Source organism: Oenanthe melanoleuca, chromosome 6 (genome assembly GCF_029582105.1).
Source record: "Oenanthe melanoleuca isolate GR-GAL-2019-014 chromosome 6, OMel1.0, whole genome shotgun sequence".
Classification (NCBI taxonomy): domain Eukaryota; kingdom Metazoa; phylum Chordata; class Aves; order Passeriformes; family Muscicapidae; genus Oenanthe; species Oenanthe melanoleuca.
The window spans coordinates 16,731,004-16,753,936 of NC_079340.1; the positions used below are offsets into that span (position 1 = coordinate 16,731,004).

A 22,933-nucleotide genomic window follows, 5' to 3' on the forward strand; every position below is an offset into this window, starting at 1 on the left:
CTTTCACTTCCCTCCAGCTGCAGAAGGGGTGGGGATAATGAGGGACACTGGCTGTTGCATGAGGAAAATTCCCGTGCTGGAGCTGCCGAACCCGCCCGGCAGGAGGCGGCTGCCGGTATTACGTGTGGTGCCGCATGTGTGTCCGCCAGCCACAGCGCCCTGGCGAGGGGCCCGCGAGTTAACCTGCAGTAACCCCAGGCGCAGGGCAGCCTTGGCGGGGCGTGCCCGCCTGGCCTGCGCTCCAGCATGAAAGCCATTATAATCCACTCATTCATGATGCTTAAAGAGCCAGAGGCGTTTTTCCCCTGGTTCTTCTGGAAGAGGGAAGGGTTTGGAAACAGTAAGGCGCTGCATTCCCCATCCTGATGGAGCATCTCGTGCTTTACCAAGCCCTGCCCACCATGTCATCAGCCCAACAAGTTTTAAAGTAACATTTATCGTTTTTATTATGAACAAATAAAATTTCAGATCAGCACAACCAGATGTCTGTTTCCATATTAGTAGAAATTATTTCAAAAAGTTTTTTTTTTCAGTACACAAAACAGAGATACTACTATGCAGAAATCCCTAAGCTGTGAAAAATCGTATCCTACTCACATTTCAACAGTGACAGAGCTTAGACAATGTGCAGATTCAACTTTCCAATCCTTCCCTGAACACCCAACACTTAGACTTCTGCTCTTCACAATACCAGCAGGGCTGGGAACGGTTTTGGAAAACAAACCAGTCCATGCTTCTGCCAGCAGCGGTGTGTGTGGTTCGTACTGTTCCTTCCTGTGCTCAGCTGCTCGGCAGTGAGCCTCACCACACCCCTGGGAGGCAGGGTGTAACCCCCGTTACAGATAGGGAAACTGAGGCACAGAGAGTTTTTAAGTGACTTTGTCCCAAATCACGCAGTGAGCGAGTTGTTAAGCTGGGAGTAGGACCCAGCTGCTTTAGCCATGAGGTCCCACTGCTGCTTTTTCTGCTTCCACCTTTCACAGACTCATTTAAGCTAAACATACAGACAATGCGTCCAGGACACAAACATGCCACCAAAAATATATATATATATTTATAGGTATATATATATATATATATATATCTCAAACAAAGTTCTACTTAAAGTGTTGTATCTGTTTCTTAATCTAACAAAAATTCTAACTCAAATACATTCAAAATCACCTGCACCCACAGTTCAATGTAGGCAATTAAATAATAAAGAAACCCCTTGAATGTTCGTAACTCAGGAAAAAAAACCAAAACAACAAACTGCAAATAGCTGTCAATTCTTCTATGTATATTAAAGAAGGATTTAAGGCACCCAGAGATATTTGCCAATCTACCTTTAAAGTGACTGGACAAACACCAGGACTGTTTGGTTACTGCTCCTCAACTTCCACTCTCATTCCAGATTCTGGACCCGAATCAGCACTTGAAATTTGAAAGGAACCCTTGATGTCAAGCCCTGCTTCTCTGCTGAGAGGATGTGAAATACTGCTGCATTTCACAGCATGCATCTCTACTGTAGGGTATGTCACATTACACCTTAAGGGCACCAGGAGCAAGGAAATCATTCTCCCCTTCTCCCCTCCCCACACCCCTTTCAAATTACTGGCTGGAGCAAATTCATCCTCTCTAGGGACTTCCACGAGTTCAAAGGGGTTTACACTAGAGCAAAGTCAGCCCACAATTACAGAGCTAACAGTGTTCCTCTTTTTTTGGAGGGCTTTTTCTTTTTTTTTTTCAAATGGTAGGATACTGCTCTAGCCACAACTCCCTTTGCTCCAGCCAGCAACCAGGCAGTCAAGAGCCTCAGAGCAGTGAGGACACTGTCTCCTGAAACCAGGAGCTGAAGGACTCTCTTCTCCATTTGTCCTTGTTCCTCTTGGCTGGAGACCACATCACTCCCTATGGCTCAAAAACTCAAAGGGTCCCATTGCTGAGCAAAAACAAGGTCATGGTGGTGGCAGGGAGGGGAAGGTGAGGAGACAGACTCATTTTCTGAGTAACAAGCTTGTTCTTGTTTAGGAGAACATCACAGAGCTATCCTGGCTCCTGGTGAGTTTCACTGCAGCAGGAGGAAACAAAGCTGCAGACACTCTCTCCTGTGAAGCTTCCCTGGCTGCGACGTGGCAGAGCTGAGGTGAGGAAGTTGGCATCTGCACTGTCTCTGCCTTCCCTGGCCTGCCTGAATAAGGGAGACGCTGCAAACCCCACTTCAATATCACTTTGTTCCAGCTACCTCTTGTGCTTTCCTCCAGCTCCGATTGATGCATTGAAGCAACAAAAACAGTACTATTGCTACAACTAATAATAATAATAGTAATAAAAATTAATAATAACTAGGATAATTAAGGGGGAAAAGCATGTTCAGCTCAGTGAGGGGCATGACGCCATAACATCCAGAATGTTACCGACCGCCTGAACTCAAGCTGGTCTCTGCAGCTTGCAGGAAACAACACCCACACGGGCTTTTTCCCCCAGTGCCCTCCAGCTGCATGCCCACATGGGCTCAGTGATGTAAGTGACCTTTCTGCAGGCTCAGCCGCCCTCGCTGCCTGGCTCAAAGGAGTGAGGTGGCAGCATGGCTTGCCGAGGGGGCTGGGAGGCAAGCGGAGGGACTAACAAGGAGCTGTTTCTGCCTCTCCTTCCCACTCCCTCTGGGCAGCAGGGAACAGCAAACCAACACAGCAGACCCTGGGCAGGAAAGCACAGAGGTAGTTCACACTGGTGGCAGTGTCTCACCCTGAGGTCTCAACTTCCTCAGGCCCCCTGTGCCACCTGGCCCCACCCTGGTGTTTCTCAGGCACTTGTTGAGTGGAGCCCCCGAGGATAAAAATACCTGCTCCTGTAGACACCCTCACTCCTCCCTACACCTGCAGGTGCTCCCTTGTCCTGTCCCTGTGCTCAGCAAAGATGTGGATCTGCCTGCCACCCAGAAAGGACCCTGTTATTCCAGCACATAAAGCAGCTTAACTCAGAGGTGGAGCTTTGGTTTACATCCTTCTCCTCCTCTCCATTTTGGCAAAGTCCCATTTGCCAGCAAAAATCTCAGCAGTGGAGGTGAGCAAAACTCACTATGGGCTGGTGCTGCCCCTTGGCAGCCAGTGGCACACCCCTCCATCTGTCCTCCTCCTCATTGTGGCTCTCCAAAACAACTGTGGAGCTCAGAGTCACACTCTGCCTTCAGTCCCTTGTGGCACAGAGGGCAGTGCACGGAGGGAGGCTGTGACACCAGAGGGAGTGGGAATTAAGGCCACCAGCACTCCCCCTCCAGTGCCCACTGCTGTAGCCACATCCCTCGGCCACTGGTGGGCCTGGCTGGGGATCTGAGAGAGTCTGGACACTCTCCTTTCCCCAGCCAGAGTGGCTAGGTGGTGAGAAGCAGGGGAGAGCACTTCCCAAGAAACATCTTGGAAAGAAACAACCCTTCTTTCTGATGGCAAGAGCAAGAGATGGGGCTGCTTTTCCCAGGAAGAGCAGTTTAGCCATGTCATGTCTGTCAGCAGCCCTTGAGAAAAGAGTAGGGACAGTGGCAGAAACTTTAGGGGGAAGGTAGTGGGGAGAAGGTCACTGACTTTGGCTCAACTCTTCCTCTGGCTGATACAGGCTTCCCTTAACTAAATACTATATAGCCAACTGCAATGGGCCTCCCCAGGTGACTTCCCATCAGCTTCTCTTCCAGGTAGAGACTGGGACAATGTAAAGCAGGAGACAGGTTAGAGAGGCTGGAGAGGAAAACAGAAAGGAAAAGGAGAGGAGGGAAAGGGTGGCCTTGTGTTACAAAGGCAGAGTCCTAGATCTTAAATACATCTCGCAAAATGCAGCGTGGGAGGGGGGCGTTAAAACTCATTTTCATTATCTCAAGCAAACTGGTAGCATTATTCAGTAGTTAGTTAACAGAACATTAAACTTTTGTCCAGCGTGTTTGGAGAGGTTGGGAAGGAAGAAAGGGAGAAAAAAGGAGGAAGGAGAGGTGTGGATGTGTGTGTGAAAGGGAGCAGGAACTCAGCCACTCTTGTGACTTCCGTCTCCAGTCCGCATTTTCCGAGCCAGGATGACCTCCTTGGAGACCTTCTTGCGGTCGCTGGCCAGCCCCAGCAGGCACATGAGGTCAATGAAGGCTGTGGTAAAGTTGAAGCGCCAGCCAAACTCACTGGTGGAGTAGTCATAGGGGAAGGTGTGGTGGTAGTTGTGGAAGCCTTCTCCTGAAAAACACAATCAGGGAGAGGGTGTTGCAGAGCTCCAGGTGACAGACCCTTTATCTTGACCCAAGGCACCATATTCCTGTAATGTGCTCTGACCTGAGTCCACATTCCTCTCTCCTCTCAGCCCAATTTCACCCTTCTGCAATTTACCTCATCTCATTTGGGCTTGACGCAGCATGCCAGGGCTGGCCCAAATGAGGCAATGACAATAACAGAGGATTTTTGGTGCTTTAGAGCAAAACAAACATGTGGTAAGGAATGGTGAAAGGCTTTGGCTCCTCAGCTGCACCAAAACACCAATGGATTCCTAATAGTTTTTCCCCTGTCACCACAAGAAATCTTCTAGTATTAATTCAGCTAGCAGCTAGACCAGCAGCAAGCCCCCAACAAACCAGGCTAATCAATACTCCTACAACACTGGCAATCCTAATGTCAAATCCAAAGGACATTTCCAGATGGGGAAAAAAGCAGACACTAAGCAGACATTTCTACTGAGCAATCTACACCAGCCAGCCACCATCTGTTCTGGGCACTGTCAACACTGGTTTCAGCCCTCACCCCTTCAAAGACACTGCCTCAACTCCTGCTCCTACTCCTGAATCTCTGCAGTTCAAATCCCTCTCTACTAAAATTCCACAAGCAGATCCTTTGGTGAAAATTAGTGGAGCTCCAATGAGATACAGTGGTGCAAAACAAATGAGGATTTGGGTGTGGGAAAACAGATAAGGGCATATATCTATCTTGTCTTACCCTCAAGTACCCCCAAAATCACCAGCTGTCCTGAGAACATGTCAAAATGTGAATCTGCTGGTTTTCAAGTTGACAAATCTCAGACAGATATTCAGTGCTTGCAGCACGCGTTTTTCAGTCTAGTGAACATGGCAGAGAGACCTCTGAACAGGGTAAATAAAATATTGCCATTGAGATAAGAAGGTGCTAAGTGTAGCAGAGTCCTTTCCAGCCTGCAAAGAGTCTGATGGGAGCTGATAACCCCGCTGCCCTTGTGTACTCACTGGCCAGCACGGGAAACACCCCCAGATGCAAAGGCTGGAGGGAAAAGGGCGCAGGGGAAACAGGGACACCTGGATTGATAGAAATTCCTAGAAGCAGTTGCAGCCCCAAGACAGGCCCTGTTCTACAGTCCCCCTGCAGCAAAGCCACAGATGCTGAACATACCTAGGGCCCCCAGGCTGACCAGGGGGTTCTCCCGCGGGTTGATGTTCTGGTCGTACGGCCGGTTGCCAAACATGTGAGCAGCACTGTTCACTAGCCAAGTGGCATTGAGCCCGAGGGTGTAGCGCAGGATGGCTGGAATGAAGAAGCTGATGACGATGGATTCATCCCAGAAGTACCAGGGCACTACAGCTGGCAGTGTGAAGCACAGCAACACCACTGAGGGCTTGTAGTATCTGGAAAGAAAGGGACCAGGAGGAAGGTGTTCAGTGGCAGAGGCAGGACAGGAAGGACTGATTTCGTCCTCCATTTGGAGGATTCAGCTATACCAGGAAAATCAAGTGCAGAAATGCCTCACTCCTGAGCCTTGTATCTTTTGCTCTGGATGTGCAGAAGCCATGCCTGGAGATTCCTGAGTCCTATCATCAGGCAAGAGACTCAGACTAAACCCTGCTCTCCTCACATATGCATAAAGCAATGCCCCCATTACCATGAGTCCAGGCACCAGCTGCTGCTTTTGGCCTCATCTGTCATTTGATTCTCAGCTGCATTGGTCCCTATAAAGGCAGCCCCATGCTTCCAGAGTCCCACAGATGGTCCTTTCTCTGGCTTTGGCCCCAGTGCTGCAACTCCTCCTTGCAGACTTGGCTCTGCCTACAAATAAACCCCATCAACAAGTGCAAGCAAGTGGCACAGATGAGGATACAGATGATCATGTGGGCTCTCTCAAGCTAGAAGAATGGGAGTAGAGGAAGGTTAACCACTCTGATGACCCACAAGAAAAATCACTGAACTAGGGACTTCCAGACTTAGACTGGTTACTATATGGGTTCAGTCCCACATCCCTGCAGCTCTCATGATAGGCTCCCCTGCTCTGGGGATCAGTCCTAGTATAACTCCATATGGCTAAGAGATACCCTACCCAAGAGGCACCAGTGAATCAAGACTGTCCTTCTCAGTTGCTGTCCCTCCCACATCTCCATTTTCAACCCTTTTTCATTATACTGTTTCCAGAAGATTGAGGGAAGAGGGGCACACACGTGGCCTGGAAGGTGCATGATCTCCAAGGATGTCTCAGAGGCACTTGTGTTTGGGCTCTGGGCCAGCCAAAGCAGCAGCTGGGCTGTGGGGTGAGCAGGTGTGTGAGGGGGGGTTTGTGGTGGGAAGCTCAGCCTGCTGCTGGCAAGATGCTGCAGGGTAGGCAGGCAAGAGAAGGGGAGGAACAGCTCATTTCTCACAGTTCACTCACATCAAAGCCTTGGGCATGCTGAAGAGTCACATTTCTCACATGATACCCTCAATCCTCTCACATTCCACTAAAGCCACTCGATTCCCAGCCCATTTGTCCCCTCTCCATTCCCCATGGCTCCCCACTAGGGTTGACCCCAGCACTCACCTGCGCTGGAACATCACCACTTTGTCAGCCTTTATGTCACTGAGGTCCAGCTTCTGTCCCTTCTCGATGACGTCGGGGTGCTTGCGCACCAGCAGCCAGCCGATGTGGGAGAAGAAGAAGCCCCGCATGGCGTTGTGCGGGTCTGCGTCCGTTTCCGAGAACTTGTGATGGACACGGTGGTCCCGCACCCACTCATAGATGTCATTCTGCAAGCCAAGAGTGACAGCCTAGGGTCAGGGCTGGAGACCTTCCTTTCAAATTACAAAATGGCCTGAAATGATTAAGTGCTTAAATTCTGTTGATCTGAACTTGTATCAATGGCTTTATGTCTCATTACGGTTTGGGGGTTCTGGCCTTTAAAACAGAGATTGGGTTTTGGCTGCACCTCTTCAGTTTTTTGGGAAGCATCTCCAGGGGTGCCTCAGTGCTGCTCTTTGATTGGCCAACTGTGGGCAGGGGTTGCACCACACCCATGGTGCTGCAGGCTCTGATTGGTCAGCCTGTGCCCCACCCCTGCAGCAGCCACTCTCATTGGCTGGCTGGTGCCCCACCCTCCTGTCCCATCCCTGTCCCCATCCCTGCACAGTGCCAGCCAGGGCTGACCTGCCCCTTCCCTGTACCTGACATTTCCCATAGGTCATCCTGCCTTGCTTGCCCTGGGATTGCCTAATCAGGTGTTTAATTTGAAGCAGGCAAGGCTTTTTTTAACTTTTTTTTTTCCCTTTGGAAAACAGTCTTAAAATTAAGGTCTCTTTTTAGAAAGAGAAAAAACACACCATTTCAATGCCATTTCTCAAAGCCTCTCTTCAGCCCCATTGCTGTTCCTTTTAAGCAGCAAAATCAATAGAGTTTGGAAAATGTCAACCCTTTTATCATTTGTATTATGAAATTATTGCTTTGGCTGGTTTTAAGAATAGATTTTCATAAGCCTGTGATCATTTCTTTGTATCAAGATTTCAATGAGCTTAAAGCCATATATTACACCATCCTAGAAAACATGAAATAGACATCTAACCAAGGCTCTATCACCTGTATTACACAAGAGGCCCCTTAATCTCCTACATATCCAGGACTTTTCCTGAAAACACTTTGAAGGTGGGGAAATGGCATAACCATCCCTATTTCTTGTCTTGAAAGACTAAGAGACTTGTCCACACAGGGAGCCTGTAGCAGAGACACGACTCCTCAAGTCTCTTTCAAGTATTGTAACCACTCCTCCTTTAACTGAGATAAAATGATTTACCTGCAGGCCATTTAAGAAGGCAATGTTAGACATCAGCCAGGATTAATCTCTTGCTGGTTTCCAAATACTGGGAACTGCTGCCTTCCTTCCAGCCAAATATCTCCAAGTATCAGCAACCCTTACTGATCTTGGCCAGCTTGCTTGCTGATCAGTATTCCCCCAGAAGAGGGTGGCTCAGCTGCCCTCCCTATCTAGTGAGCAGAGAAACTCAACCAGTACCTATGCTGGAAACATTTCACCAGTGACCATACACAGCACCATGGAACATTAGAAAGGCCAGCCTGAAAGTTGACAGACAACTTGGGCTTGCACACAGGGGAAGGTTTTCCCCGTCTTGCTGGAGGCACAAATTTGGAAAGAGACCATGTAACACAGCTGGATCGTGGTATGACTTCATCCATCACACCCTGTATACAAACAAAATCAAGAGTCTCAAACATGAAAAATCTGTATCCTCACCCAAACTTTAGCTCATTATGTTTTCTACAGGTCTTATTTTGGGACCACCTCTAACTGCAACCCTGACTGAAAATCATAACTTTCTGAGCAGAGCAAGCAAAGCCAAGGAGAATGTCTTCTTCCTTGGGAGTTTCCAGCTTCAGGCTATAACCATGAGAGCTTCTGTTTTGCTGCAGTTGATAGGTCTTGCAGGTGGAAAGGCCTGTTAGAGGCAGAATTCACAAATCCTCTGAAATTACAAGTCACAAGTCTCTGAGCAGCCAACAGGCATTTTCTGGAAGACCTAAGATAAGACAATCCATAAACCTCCATGGTCTTAAAATCTGATCTCCTCTGCTGCCACTAACAGGAATGAGACAAATTCAACATAAATCTTTTCTTGATCTCACTGAAAGTAACTATTAAAAAAAAAAACTCCATGGGGAATAGTATCGAATTTTCAGTAAAACTTTGGATTAGTTTCTATTGAAGCTGAAATATCTGTCTGTCTCTCATCTTTGTCTATTCCTATCCCCTACAGCAATAGCTCAGCAAATTCTTTCCCCCTCTGCCCTATAACCCTGTGAAAGATGGTCTTTGTACAGGACTAGCTAATACACAGCAAGCCATCTCGTTGCCTTGCTGAGTACTGGACCACTGGCTGGCATCAGCAGCTTGGTCTCCCCCCTTCCTCATCAAAGACTGCTGTTTGGTACTATCAGAGAAGAAGAAATTCAGTTATGTTTTAGAAAGTTTTTCAAGGCTTAAAGAACTTTACTCTGTTTTGCTTACATGTAAACAAAATTATATCCTCTGGAGAATTACTTAAGAGCACAGCACTGATACTTTTGTGTTCACCTTTTTATAGCAGAAAGTGCTGCATTCTGACACCCTCCTGAGTACTTCCCACAGACAAGCAACCTTTCAGTACAGTTGGAGGATGGAGTGTTGTTAGAGCTGACTTACAGCAGCAAGCCTGAGAGGACTTATTTTTCTGTGCCATGCCAATCTGGGTTTTCGCTCTGACTTCTACAGATCTGCAGTTTTGTTTGCTTTGGGGACTGTGAAGTACTCTCACAGTAGTTAGGCAATATCCTAATGTTAGTGCTCTTTAAGAGGTGAAGCAATCTCCCAAGGTGCTTAACAGTGCCTGCAGTCACTTGTGCCACTCTGAATGGGCCCAACCCTTCTCTCCTTAAAATATCACTGACCTGGGACAACTCTCTGGAAGCCAGTATTGTGATTTGTAACATGATTAGTCCTAAATATCACTCTTCTGGAACGAGAGAAACATCCCCTGAATCTCAACAACTTATTGGTCTTTATGAAGTAGCAAATTCTACATCCTGTAGAATTCTACATCCTTGACTTTGAAGATGTCTTCTCCTGTATCAGCCACACAGCAAAAGGAGAGTGAGGCAACACCAGGAGAACCCTTAACACTTGCACACTTCTTTCATGGGACCTGGTGCAAGCACAGGGGGACCACACCTTGAGAGTACATTCCTGCTTTGGAGAGCTTTCCTACCCCTAGTCTTGGCCAGTCTGTCCTCTCCCCATGAGGTTTATCTCAGAGTCAACCTCTGATGAGACAAGGTAAAGACAATGAGACAGACTCTAGCACTGCAGTGTTAGATGGAAAGGGCTGTCTTTTTCCTAACAAGAGGTAGTAGGAGAGAGGAACCTCTTCATCAGATTGTGTCCCATAGCTGAGACAGGGATTCATGGAAGCACTTCCTTCTGAGGACCAGTGGCAGTGAGGACCAGGAAATGCTTACCTGGAAGGCCATGGAGTTGGCAATAGTCAGGAAGATGCGCAGGGGCAGAGTGGCTTTGTAGGAACGATGACTCCAGAGGCGGTGAGATCCAGCTGTGATCCCCAGAGCACTCACCAGGAAACACAGAACAGCTACAAAGGAAAAGAAAGTGTTTGAGCAGTTAGAACCAATCTTCAGGCAGAGCAACACAAAGGTGGGCCTTCCCCCAAAGCTGTAAGCAAGAGAGGAATCCATGGAGAGCACAGATTGGGGCAATAAAACTCAGTGTGAGTGCCCAAGCTACCACAGGCCTGCTAGGCAATGTGGGGCAAATCAATCCAGCTCTTCATCTCCAACAAGGAAAGAGGCTCCTCCTTAGAAGACTTGTCACAAGGGTTGGTTCTGGCAGCATAGTGCCATCTGTCAAGGTGCAGGACAATCAAAACTGTGTAAAGTGGCTGCTTCCATAAAGCACCGTGGTAAAAGCATTGCAGTCCACCAGGGAACAGCTTCTCCCTTACCTTCCACCCTAAATATTCAAGGCTCTTGCTTTCCTATCTCACCACTCCCCACTAAATCTCTTTTGCATTATTTTCACCTAGAGATGGTAGATGATCTTAGCATTCTTGAGGGGGACAGCTCAAGCCCAGGGTTAGGCTTTCCTTCTGCTCCCTTTCTGAGCAGAAGCTGGCTAAAAAAAGATCTAACCTATCCTCCCACTGAAGACTGGGCTTCACCTTCAGCTCTAGCACTGGCTTAAAATCTGCCCAGAGGTTACCTTTCCTAGGGTATTTTTGATCCCTCCCACTGCTCAAGTCCTGCACCCTTCACAGAAGGAAACCCCAGGGCTAACAATTCATTGCAAGTTGTGCCCATGGCAGGGGCAGGTGTTGCTGAGCTTTGAGGTTGCTTCATGTGTTCTCTCTTCACATAGGGCAGAAGGAACTCCTTGCCCCTTTGGCATCTAGTAAAAGAACACATCCCTCTCCCAATATATCATGTGTTTATATTTGCCCTGCTCTGTGTGCCCATTTGTCCTCCTGGGAATTCTGGAAATCAACCTCAGCTTCAGCATCTGATCTTAAAACTAAAACGGAGAAAAAACCCCAAGAGTTTCATAGCAGCATTGCACTAGGAAGGTAGGGTAAAAAGAAAATTGGTTCTGCAAATCAACTCTTCCTCTGGGAAGGAAGGGTTGGGGAGTTTTGCAGAAAGGGAACATTCAACAGCTGGTTTGCTCTGCAAGCTCAGACACAAAGAGGGAAGGGTGCTCATCTGTGAACAGGTCAACTGATTCACCCCTAGTCCTGTGGGGAAAGCAATGCCATGTTACCAGTCCCCCAGGGCAAACATTCCTGGTATAAATTTGCACATTTCAGCCAATTGTACCATTCATGAAAAGAGTTCCTTATTCTTGCACATAAGTCCATGGACAGGAATTGCTGGTATTATGCTTGATGTTCAGCCATTCAGTCCAGACAAATGGCTCTAATCAAGTTTACCTTGAACCCAGAAAACCAGATATTCAGAAACTTGTCTGGAATCAGAAATCTGAGTGTCTGTGCCAGCCATGGTCTGGTTCTTTCATTCAAAATAATAAAGGCTTTATTTCCTGTCATCTCCTGCTTCGTCTTCCTCCTGTCACCTCCTTTTTGTTTTTCTACATTCCTAACCTAATCTCTTATCCACTAAAAGCCTGTCTTGGCTGATTTAACATCGTCTTCTGGCCCCTTAAACTTGCATGAACCCTTCTCACTTCCATCCCACTGCACAAGAGTGACCTTCCCTGTCTGCTGATCTGACTCTGATTTCCCATCTTCATCTTCTCCCTTGGTTCCCCTGCCTGCTGCTGAATGCAGCAAAAGCCATGGACCAGCACAACCCTGCCTTGTGTCACCCAGCTCTTCAGCAGTCTTTCACAAGAGCCAAGCATGCAAATACAGCAGGGTCCAGGCTTTGCAAGAGACAACAGAGCTGAACAAAGCTCACAAAGCTGTCCAGGCCTGGAAGGGGAGAAGTGAAGGATGAAGGAACATCATCTGGGCATTTGGTTCAGGTGTCCCTTTGGCCTTACTGATGCTAAAAATCTTGAAGATACTACTCAGTTTCATGGTTCTGACTTGAAAGTTATGAACCAACCCATGACCTGTTTATTTTAAATTTAAAGATGCATTTTAAACCAGTACTATCCCTACAGATAACACAGGACAGAGTGTATGATAAACAAGGGCACCTTGCAATGGATGTGCAGGGCAGCTTGCTAGGGAAAGAGCCCATCTGCCCACTCCAGGGCAAGCAGGCCCTATGAATGGATGGTGTACCAGGGACACAAATGAAATATGTGATTTTTCATGATCTTCAATAGCACAAGAGAGTAAATGCCAGGCTAGATGAGTAGAGGCCTGATTCATAGCCCTGAGTTTTCAGCTTTTCTTACTGGTGAATCCTCACATGCTGACTGAATATATTTTGGTAAAAGAGGCCTCCAGGAAGATGACTCTGGCTGACAACTGTTGTATTTAAGCTTTGCAGGAAAGAAAGCTCATCTATATCTCTTTTATACAGCCAATTCTCAGAACTTGCCTGTGGATATCCCTGTTGGGAAAAGATGACACCAGCAACAATGACATTATCAGCAAGCACAGGGAATCATAAAAGAGATGTGATCAGACCATTGGACTCCAAACCCAGACAACACAGCATCTGCTCTTAGGTAGCCTTTCCTGGAAGCTTTTGTGAAAAAAAATGGAAGAGTTTCCACTGCTTTTGGGAGCCCTGGCATAGAACAGACTCAGCCTCCATCCAAAGCCCACGAACCTCAGCAGCTCATGTTGGCTTCTCTAGGAGCTGCATCCCAGGTCACTACAAGGGCCACAACTCTCTAATTATTATCATGTGCTGCCTGGCCTCTTGCCCATCTACAAAAGCTGTAGTTTATCTAAGGGACAGACACTTTCTGTGGGAAAGCAGCTGGTTCTCAATCTATGCATTTGTGCCACCAGCCCCACAGAAAACCAAACCCTACCTGGAGACAATTAGATCCATCAGCCATCTCTAAGAGTTTATGTGACAGTGACAGGATATGCACAATGACTGAAATCCTTGTGGAATACAGAAGAATCCAGCACCCTTATGACTGAGAGTTCACTCCCACAACAGGTACAGTAATGATCATTGCATAGCTAGGAAATCAGCATCTCACAGAGAAGAAGAAAAACTCCTCCAAGATCATCCACTAAGAATTCAATTGGAAAGAGTAGAGAAGGTAAAATAAAGTAGCACAGATTTCCACACCTGCCCTGTGATGCTGCCCCAAACTGAAGGACTTAGGGGTTCCATCAGCTGAGGATTCAAAGTCCTCTTCTATACCATGCTTTGAACTACACAAGATTCAAAAGACTGGCAACTCACAGGTGATATTCACAGTGACCCATTCAACTGGAATACAGAGAATTATGACCAGTGGCAGTAATAAGCACTCAATGCTCCAAAAATTAAACAGAAGCCATTCTGCATTCAGTCATAGCTATGACTCATTGGGCTTTACCTCTTTAAGGGCCCAGATTCAGACCCAAGTTATGATGAGAAATTAGGAATGTGTTGAAAGCATTGTCACCTGCAGTGAACACCAAGGATGTTTACATGAAGAGGTGTCCTTGGGCTTTTGTTCAGTGCAAGACTGTTCCCTCCTTGCTGCCCAGTCCCTGTTAGCCAGGCAAGTCCTGCTGGTCTCAGGAGAAAGATACCAGGGGCAATGAAATTTACAGGCTGCATAAAGGGAACAGTGTTTGGGAGGAGCAATGGGATCTGCTGTCACTGAAACCTAACTTCCCTGCCACACTCAGAGAAGCACACCACCTGCTACTGAAGTCTGGAGGGAACGCTAAGTGCAAAGGTGTTGCCAGCTGTAGTCTTGATGTAACCACTGTAGACACTTTACTGGTCATATCTCTGGGGGTAGTATGGGCTGAGATTTTCAGACTGTCAGAATTGCCTAAATTATCCAGCAATATTCACCTTGGTCCAAAGATAATACAGCAACAACAAGATATGGTATCAACCTATGCTTCTAGAGCCTCTGGCACTGCAGGGAATGGAGGTGTTGACAGAGCACCATGTCGAGAGGAGCCATTACTGTTTACAGACACTGCTGTCCAGGCCAACAGGAGCTAAGACAATTACTGTCAGTCTGCTGCATCTGAGGGCTAAAAAGACTACTCACAAATCATGTTTCCAGGGAGGATCTGAGCAATTAGAGAAAAAACTGTCCATCACCTTTGCATCCTGCCCTTTTAGACTTAGTCTCTGTACCATTTGGCAAATGATGTCAAATCTGCCCATGATCCTTGAAAAGACTAAGCAAGACTTTGAGAAGTGCAGTGGAGAAGACAATAAATAAAAGGGGAACTGACTAGAAAGCCAGTGCTGGACAGGCTCGGAGAGCTCTTGTGGTGGTGAGCTCTCACCTGATCAACAACCCGAGCTCATTCTGGGAAGCTCTGTACCAGAAAGAGATCAGGGGATACAATGCACACAGCAATGCAGAACAGCAAACAATGATGAAGGCAGGGCTGGGCAGCTTGAGAGACAAAGAGGAATCAGCACACAGAAAAATGAAAACAAAAGAGGACAGTCACCAATATAACTGGTTTCAAAGGGACAGGAACATCAAGGAGATGGTGGCCTGGATGAAGTGGGTATAAACAATGGATAAATTATAGAAGGTAGACGAGCTACCAGGCCCCCCAGCTGCCTGTTGTAACACAACGGAGAACATCTGGTACCACGTTAATTTTGTATTAAATGTACACAACCTAAGGAAGAAATTATCTGAAAAACAAACAAAGAAACAAGCAGAAACTCGAGCAGCTCCAGCACTACCATTGCTAGAGCTGGCCTGTGATGAGCACATGGTGTACTGCCAGGAGCAGCCCGAGTCTCTGCTGCACTATCCTTGTGTGTAACGTGGGAACTGTAGTCCTCTCCTTGCTACCAGAGGGTGATGGGAACAACAGCAAGTCACTGGCATGACAGCCACAGATGCCTTGTATATGCCAAATAAAGGTATGAGCTAAGAAAAGGGCAATGCAAGGAGAAGGAAGCCTTGCTGAGAGGGTAGGTGTGGAGGATCAAGAGTGTTCCAGTTCCAGTTAGTGCTGAAGGAGAATGGACTATAAGAGAACTCTGACTTGGCTGCAAGGTGCCACAAATGGTGGTCCTTTCCAGGGGAAGGGAGCAGGAGTGCAGGACAGGGAGCTTGGTGGAGCTACTCCAGCTTTGGTAATGCAGGAATGATCTTCAGCCAGTCCAGAACAGTGTGGTTCCCCCAAACACCATGTCCTCCTCCCATTCCCAGAGCATGACACTCCAGAATCCACCAAGGAATCTTGCAGTGCCTCACAGTGGCAGGAGAGCAACATCAGAGTTGACTGAGCAAGGAGAGCAGGAAGGATTGACATCAGATAAAAAGCAAAGCAGATTCCTGGGAAGTGCCATGAGATGCCATACAGATAGATGCACAGTTGCAAAGACACTGCCTCAGAGACCATTTTGGGGTTTAGCAGAATGCAAAACAGCATTAACCTTCTGGATAAAGATGCTCAAGCCCTCTAAAGTATCCCAAGGCAACTCAAGAGAGAAGGGTTAGATGGATTTGGAAATCATGGAGCATATCAGCAGCTCGAAAGGAAATCAGTAAATTCAACGCACTTTTTTTTCCTTTTCCTTGCCCCAACATCCTGAGGTTATCTGACTGGAATTGGAGGACCCAGGCTATCAGTTCAGTGAATGAGAGAAGCCAGCAGTCTTTGCTTAGCCTCCAGCACAGGGATGGGACACACAGAACAGGACCAAGAGCCCTGAACTGCTCTTCCAAGGTCAAGCTGAGGCTGCATGTCCTGCCCAGCACTGACAGGCCAGGGGAAAGTACAGCCTGTCAGGTTTTCATAAGGGAAAGGCCCAGCAAAGTTTTCTTTCATAACATCCTCCTGAAATGCCATGCTGGCTGCAGAAGGGAACACATCAGTGCTTTTGCTTTTGCAGATGCTGTAGCCAGACTCTGGCTGTTGTCTGACTGGAGTCCATCCCCCAGACCTCTGCCTGTGAGAGGCTGATACAGCTCAGGAGGAAGTCAGCCTGCCCACCCAGGAAGCCATCTCCCTCCCAGTTCAGCTGTGATACTTGTTGCACACAGCCATCAGGAAGACAGGCTTTGAGAGTGTGACAGACCAGGTGGATCGCCCCAGGGCCCATCATAGCCCGGCTGACCAGGAAGCAGGAGCACTACTGAGCCCAAAACCACCCAGCAGGCCTCAATCTAGACTGTTGCTTTTTGTTTCAGGATGTTCTGTTGCACAGGGAGGCAGGGGCTGGATGCAATGTCTCGACCTCCCTACTGGGAACCATTTGGCTTGTGGACTCCTCCAGGGGTCCACACAAAGGCTGGAGGAAAGCGAGCTCTCCTGCAGAGTGGGCCCTGGGCCCAGCTGTCTTTCAAGCAGTCAGAGGAGAAGTTTGGTTCCTACCCAGGGCCAGATCTCTGAGAAAGCAGAGCTTTGCCTAGCTACTTCTGCTGGGTTGTGCTTTCCACTGGAATTTGCTGCCTGGAGAGACGCTTATTTACTTTCTGAAAGTTGTCAGCCTTAGTTCCGGGATGATGGTGGCTAATGTGTGCTTTTTTAAGAATGATACAAAACCTGAGCTTAGAATTAATTCTTGACTTTTATCTTCAGCACAACTGTATTTTGCCTCTTTTCCCTCATACACACATTGAGGCTCTGTGGGATTTATACTTCCCTGGTAAGGGCAGGAATGGTTCTCATGTCTGGGAGGCAGTCTCATGCCAAATAGTGTTCTGTACCTTGCCTCCCCAAACACCCATTAAGGTGCTCTTGCTAGGATCTTTCTTCCTCACTTTCTGGCACTGTCACAGTATTCAATCAAACAGTTTTTGTGCTTCACCCCAGAAGCAGCTGCACATTCAGGGTATTTCCAAGCCTAATGTCTGTGAATCAAGTTTGTTCTTTGAGCAGACAAGGCAAATCCCTGCCAAATCTTTCCCTCTCATATATCACCTTACAAGAGACACTAGCAAGCCCTTCCACAGCTTGCTACAAATCTGGCTGAAGAGCTGCTTCTAGAAGAAGTCCCCTGCTTCTTTCTCTCTCATCCCTGAGTCTGTGAGCCTGGAGGGAAAAACAAACCCACCCAACAGATTTGGGGGTTGTGGATGCCAAGAAGCAGAGACAGGAATGTGCTTACCCCATGCCAGAGTCTGGATCTTCGCAGAAGGTATCAGTGTCAAGGCGAATAGGGCCCCTAGGTGCAGCAGGCTCATGAGGATGATATTCCTCCAGACGTATCGCAGAGGGGGCTTGGGGCCCTCTTTCTCCTGGTAGGTCTCATCAAAGATATCATCTACCATGCCCCGGTCTCCTGCCAAGTCCTCATGATTGAGTAAGTCCTTCTCCACGACGGCATTTCCATTCCTGGTTACCCGGGAGGTGACTGTGCCAACAGCAGTGGTGCTGGAGGTGGAGGAGAACTCCTTGAAGAGGAGCAATGGGTATTTTCAAGAAAGAAAAAAAAAGGGAAAACAAAACAAGAAGCTGGTGGTTATCAATTCAAGAAATAGAAACACATGCATCTACGGTGGCAGTGTAAAAATTCACAGCCTGTAGTTTCCCTGGAATTCTCTGTTCTTTCAGCTGAGCCCTTGGCACAAAGAAGAGCCTGCTCTGGCCACATGGAGTCATGGCCTGAGAGGATAGGGACATGGTCTTTCTGGAGAGGAGGTGAATAGTAGGTAGGGTGCCAAAAGTAAAGAAAAATACCTGAAAGCCAGTGGCTTTCTCTTTTCCACCAGTGACTTTGGTGAGGTCATTTGCAGACTGCAAGGATTTTTATTAGTGGGTGGTTTTAGGTGGGTTTGTGGTCTGGGCTTGTGCATAAGCAGACAAGAATAAAAGAAATCTTGTAAATTAACAAAGAGATGGGAGAGAAATATGGTCTGAAACACAGTTTTATAATAAATCAATGGGCTGCTCCCACCAGGGATAATGAGGGAACATCAGGAAGATCTATGCAGGATTTCTCTGGGGTGTCTCCTTATCTCCTCTGCCTCACTTTCCAAGATGGGATGTGGCAAGACCAATATGCTTGAAGATCAGTGGATGGAGGCAGTCAGGTGAGGTACTTCTAGTTAGAACTGCAGCTACTTATCCCATGCCTGCTGCTAAGGCTCTTATCCCTTTCTCATTTCCCACCCACAGGCAAACTGAGGCAAAGGAAAACAATCCTCTGATCTGTGGCCACTAGCATGCAGAGAGGAAGTTTTAAGCAGCAAAGTTGGCTCAGCTTGGCTCCTGGCTCCCTTCTGTAACTGTGACACAACATTCCCTCAGAACATGCTTGTTTGCCCTGGCTGAGTGACAGCCTGCCCGATCAGGCATGCATGACAAAAGGAGCAGGCAGGACTGACCTAATGAGACAGGTCACTGAACCCTGAATCACTGATTTCCATCTCCATCCAGACAGCCATGTGCTTGTGTGCTTGCTGGTACTCACAGCCTTTTGTCCAAGTGCCCAACACGGCTCAAGCCTGGGGGTGCCAAGCACTGGGGTGCGAGCGGTGTGTCCCACACACATCCCCCCATCCCCTGCCCCTGGGATCCTGCCCAAGGGACACATCCCTCTGCAGCCCCCTGCACACATCCCCCCATCCCCTGCCCCTGGGATCCTGCCCAAGGGACACATCCCTCTGCAGCCCCCTGCACACATCCCCCATCCCCTGCCCCTGGGATCCTGCCCAAGGGACACATCCCTCTGCAGCCCCCTGCACACATCCCCCATCCCCTGCCCCTGGGATCCTGCCCAAGGGACACATCCCTCTGCAGCCCCCTGCACACATCCCCCATCCCCTGCCCCTGGGATCCCACCCAAGGGACACATCCCTCTGCAGCCCCCTGCACATATCCCCCATCCCCTGCCCCTGGATCCCACCCAAGGGACACATCCCTCTGCAGCCTGCACTGCTGCCTCCAGGGGAAGGGGCACTAAAGGTCAGCCAGCAGAACAGGAGAGCTGAGACTATGGGAGGGAGCATGGTCAAGCTGGGAAAGCTCCTTTCCCAATAGAAATCCCTCCTGAGAACAGCAGATTCCCACCCAGGTGTTCAGGATTCATAAAAGACCACCATCCTGCCATGGCCTAGTTTCCTGAGGGAGGCATTAAAATCAGGCCAGGCAGCTTACGTGGCCACCCCAACTCCTCCCTTTCCCAAGGGCTGAAACTAGAGGGTTACAGACATACCTTCCGATGGGGAGGAGCTGGCAAGGCTGACAGATTCCCCACATTTGGGAAGTAAAATGATCTCTACAGAAAGAGCGCTTTTAGTTTTCCCTTGGGGAACCCAAAGTTCGAAAGGAAAAAACTGGACACAAAGTATCCTGCTGCCTCCACTGCACGCAGGCAAGTGCTGAGCTCGGGACAGGCTCTTCTGCATCCCGGCTATAGGCTGGCTCTGCCTGCTTTTCTAATGCATGTTTTGAAGGTATGATACTCTCATCCGCTGGAGAATTTAGAGGTAATCCCCACACCAAAAGAGCCATGAGAAATGGCTTCTAATCCAGACATTAGGCAAGGAGAAGTCCTGCCTGCTCTCAAGTGTTAGATATTCTCATCTGGCATTTTAGCAGAAAAGTACCATTTTCTTTCTTGGCTGCAAGACAATCTACCAAAAAGACCCAAGACTTGCCTATGCAGGAAGAATTCCCAGCAGTGACTGGTGGTATAATTAGATGGGTAACACACACCCCATATGGACATGCTGCTTCCAGAGTAAGAATGTGGGGTTGGAGCTGCATTTTTCTCCTCCATGATAGCTTATGTCACTGTCAAAGTTACACAGGGGCAGAGGAGGAGGAGGGAGAGTGCGAAGAAAACAGCAGAGAGGAAAAAATCTCTTCCAGAGTTGTAGTAGCCACATGAGGAATTTTACCAGCATACCTATGCTGCTGGAATTACACTGATATAATCAGACTGGTCATTTCTCACATGTAAACCAACCTTGAACAAAAGGGTTATAAAGCAGCTGTGAAAAAGCTCCTCCGTTATAGACTTGGTGGGAGGAGCATGGGGGGAAGAGAGGGGAGAGAGAGCAGCTATTTAGGTAGAAACGGGGGGAAATGAGGAAAGAAAGAGGATTTTTATCCCATTATGATCATAGTGGCTCCTACCAAGGAGAATGGGATGGAGATTGATCAGGAGTCTAGGGCTGAGTGAGGGAGGAGGGCAGCTAAATCATTTTCATTAGCTTTCCCTCATTTCTGAATGACTTTGCAGCTCTCATCTGCAGAACAGATGTGTTTCCCCACTTACACCCCCCCATCTCCTCAGCACTGAACATGCCATAGGTGATCCTGGCACCCAGCCAGCTTATACAACCAGCTGCAGCTCAAAGGCTCCTGCACCGGGTACAGTGTACGGGCCCCAGGGCACTGAATCTCGGGTCCAGTCTATTTGAATGTGCCCAGCATGACCCAGGGACAGGATTCTTTCTGGCTTCCAGGATATGACCCAAAATACATGCCAAAACCATGAAACATGGTTTGAGCACATTGCCCTTGACATCTATTTTGGGAGGGGAGCAAAGTAAAGTTCTTTACATCACAGCATCACTGGAAGGTCATGGCACTTGCACAAAAGAACCAAGGAAGACCCTGTGCGCTGGTGACAGGAAAGGAGCAGGGCTATGATTTACATCCACTTCTAGGCATTGACAGAGGAGGAAAAAGGATGAGAAGGTGAGAGCACAAACACCAAAATCAAGCCCCTGCCTCCTCCCCTAGGGGAAAGGATGGCTGCCACAAGGGTCAAAAATAAAAAAGAAAATCTTTAAAAATCCAACAGCTCCACACATTTTACTGGTGTCAGGTTGTTATTCAGATCTTCTTATGCCAAAAATGGGCAGTCTCCCTATTGTATGCTTGCTTGGCTCCAGCACTGAAGACACAGTCATTCATTTAATCTGGGCAGCCAGCTTTCACCTTGCGTCTGTCCTAGAGACGCTTCCTGCTGCAATATTTGGTTTAAAACACTGCTAGTGAAACCCCTTTCTTATTAAAAAGAAAATTAATTAAGAAAATTTTTAAAAATCCCAGTCTGAGTATTATCAAAAAACCTATGACTTCTTAGCACAAAAGATTTTCTCGAATAGCCCTTCGTGCTACTCAAGCACCCAGGATGTTTTGATGGGTGTTTTCAAAATAAACCGGTGTTTTATGCTCAGTCTACCGACGGCATAGGATCCAGGAAGATCAGCTCAAAGGCGGATGTCTCCGCTTCATCCATGGGCTCCGCTTCAGGCTTGGGTGATATCTTAAGGAGCCACCGAGCCCCGCGCCTGCCGGCTGCGAAGCGGTGCGGAGAGGACACGGGTACACACGTGTGAATACCTGTGTGTGTGTGTGTGTGTGCGTGTGCAGAGACACGCGTGGATCCCAGACCTTCTCCCCCAGCACAGCAGCAGCGCTGCGCTGCCGGAGCCGCGGGGATGGGGGAGGAAGGGGCGAGGGGGAGACAAAGCACCCGCACCCCGGGGCCCCGCTCACCTCCTCCTGCAGCAAGTGCGCAGGCATGGGGGCCGTGTCTCGGCTGCTGGGCGGCGGTACGCGGGCGCGCAGGTCCCGGCGCTGGCGAGAGGCTGGCTCCGCTCGGCTCCTCGCTCGGCGAGCTGTGCACTCGCGGAGGCGGCTGCCGAGGTATTTAAGGGGGGCTGCTTGCTCGGCGGCTGGCGGGGCCGGGCTCTGCGCGCCCCGGCCTCCCGGTGACCCCCTGCCCGCGGCTGGGATGCGCGGGGTCAGCGCGGAGGGCGGCGAATCGCGGCCGGGGCCGGGCTCTCGGCGTAGCCGGGGGGAGAGGCGGGGCGGAGCGGGCAGGGGGGCGGGAGGGAGGAAGGATGCTGAGGAAGAGGAGGATGACGAGGGCCAGGCTCTCTCATGATGCCTGGCTGCTTTTTTTTTTTTTTTTCCCTTGCTTTTTTTTTTCCCCCTTCCCTCCCCCTCGCGAGCTGATTGGTTGTGGGAAATTTGGTGCCACCTCGGCTTGCCCTCGCCATTGGCTGCCCGCAATCTGCTGTTCGCTCCCCGCGGCGCGCACCCTGCGCGCCCCGCTGCGCGCCGCGCTCCGCGCACGGTCCCGCGCCCCGCTCCGCGCCCGCCGGGGCTGCTGCGGCCCCCAGAGCCCCCGGGCTGCCCCCCACGAAACAAGGGGCTCCCGAGGGGTGAGGGATGTCGGGGAGCCCCGCGCCCCCTCCCCAGCTGGATGTGGGTTGCGGCCGGGGAAAAAGGGGATTCAGCATGAAACAACTGCTCTGTACTGGGGATCTGTCTGGGGAGCAGTCTTCACGTATATGCGTGTATAGAAATCATACATTTCTGCAAAGAAAAGCACCCCACAGCTTGTGTCCGCATAAGCATGTGTGTCTGTGTAGGTACGTGTTCATCACGATACGCACAAATAGTTTGGAAACTGTTCGTTGTAACGTTTTAAGAAGAAACCTGTCTGTTCTCCCCAGAACACAGTGCCTTCAGAAGAGGATGGAAGGAAAAAGTAGCAGATCAGTTTGCCATCAGCTATTTTCCATAACAACCTCCTCACTAGCCAGTAATGCCAGCAATATCCAGCCTCTGTCCAAAATCCAAGCTCTGTCCGAAATTCAAACTCTATCCCACAGAGA

General features: G+C 48.9%; 1 protein-coding gene across 1 annotated transcript; it reads right to left on the bottom strand.

Moving 5' to 3' along the window:
- Window positions 1-428: 428 nt before the first annotated feature.
- Window positions 429-22,167, bottom strand: SCD (stearoyl-CoA desaturase). The gene is made up of 6 exons (XM_056494705.1): window positions 21,807-22,167; window positions 17,458-17,743; window positions 10,219-10,349; window positions 6,760-6,965; window positions 5,367-5,599; window positions 429-4,190 (listed from the first exon to the last, which is right to left on the bottom strand). Exons 1-6 carry the CDS (start codon window positions 21,831-21,833, stop codon window positions 3,991-3,993), a joined length of 1,083 nt encoding a protein of 360 aa, XP_056350680.1. The 5' UTR covers window positions 21,834-22,167; the 3' UTR covers window positions 429-3,990.
- Between the last annotated feature and the right edge of the window lie 766 nt (window positions 22,168-22,933).

What these genes read in the sequence shown, in the direction of transcription:
- SCD (XM_056494705.1), bottom strand. Translation starts at nt 21,833, where the DNA reads ATGCCTGCGCACTTGCTGCAGGAGGAG. An exon ending in CGCACTTGCTGCAGGAGGAG is followed by an intron (nt 17,744 to 21,806) that starts GTGAGCGGGGCC and finishes CTCCTCTTCAAG; the next exon opens with GAGTTCTCCTCCACCTCCAG. An exon ending in GTGGTGATGTTCCAGCGCAG is followed by an intron (nt 5,600 to 6,759) that starts GTGAGTGCTGGG and finishes CTTTCTTTCCAG; the next exon opens with ATACTACAAGCCCTCAGTGG.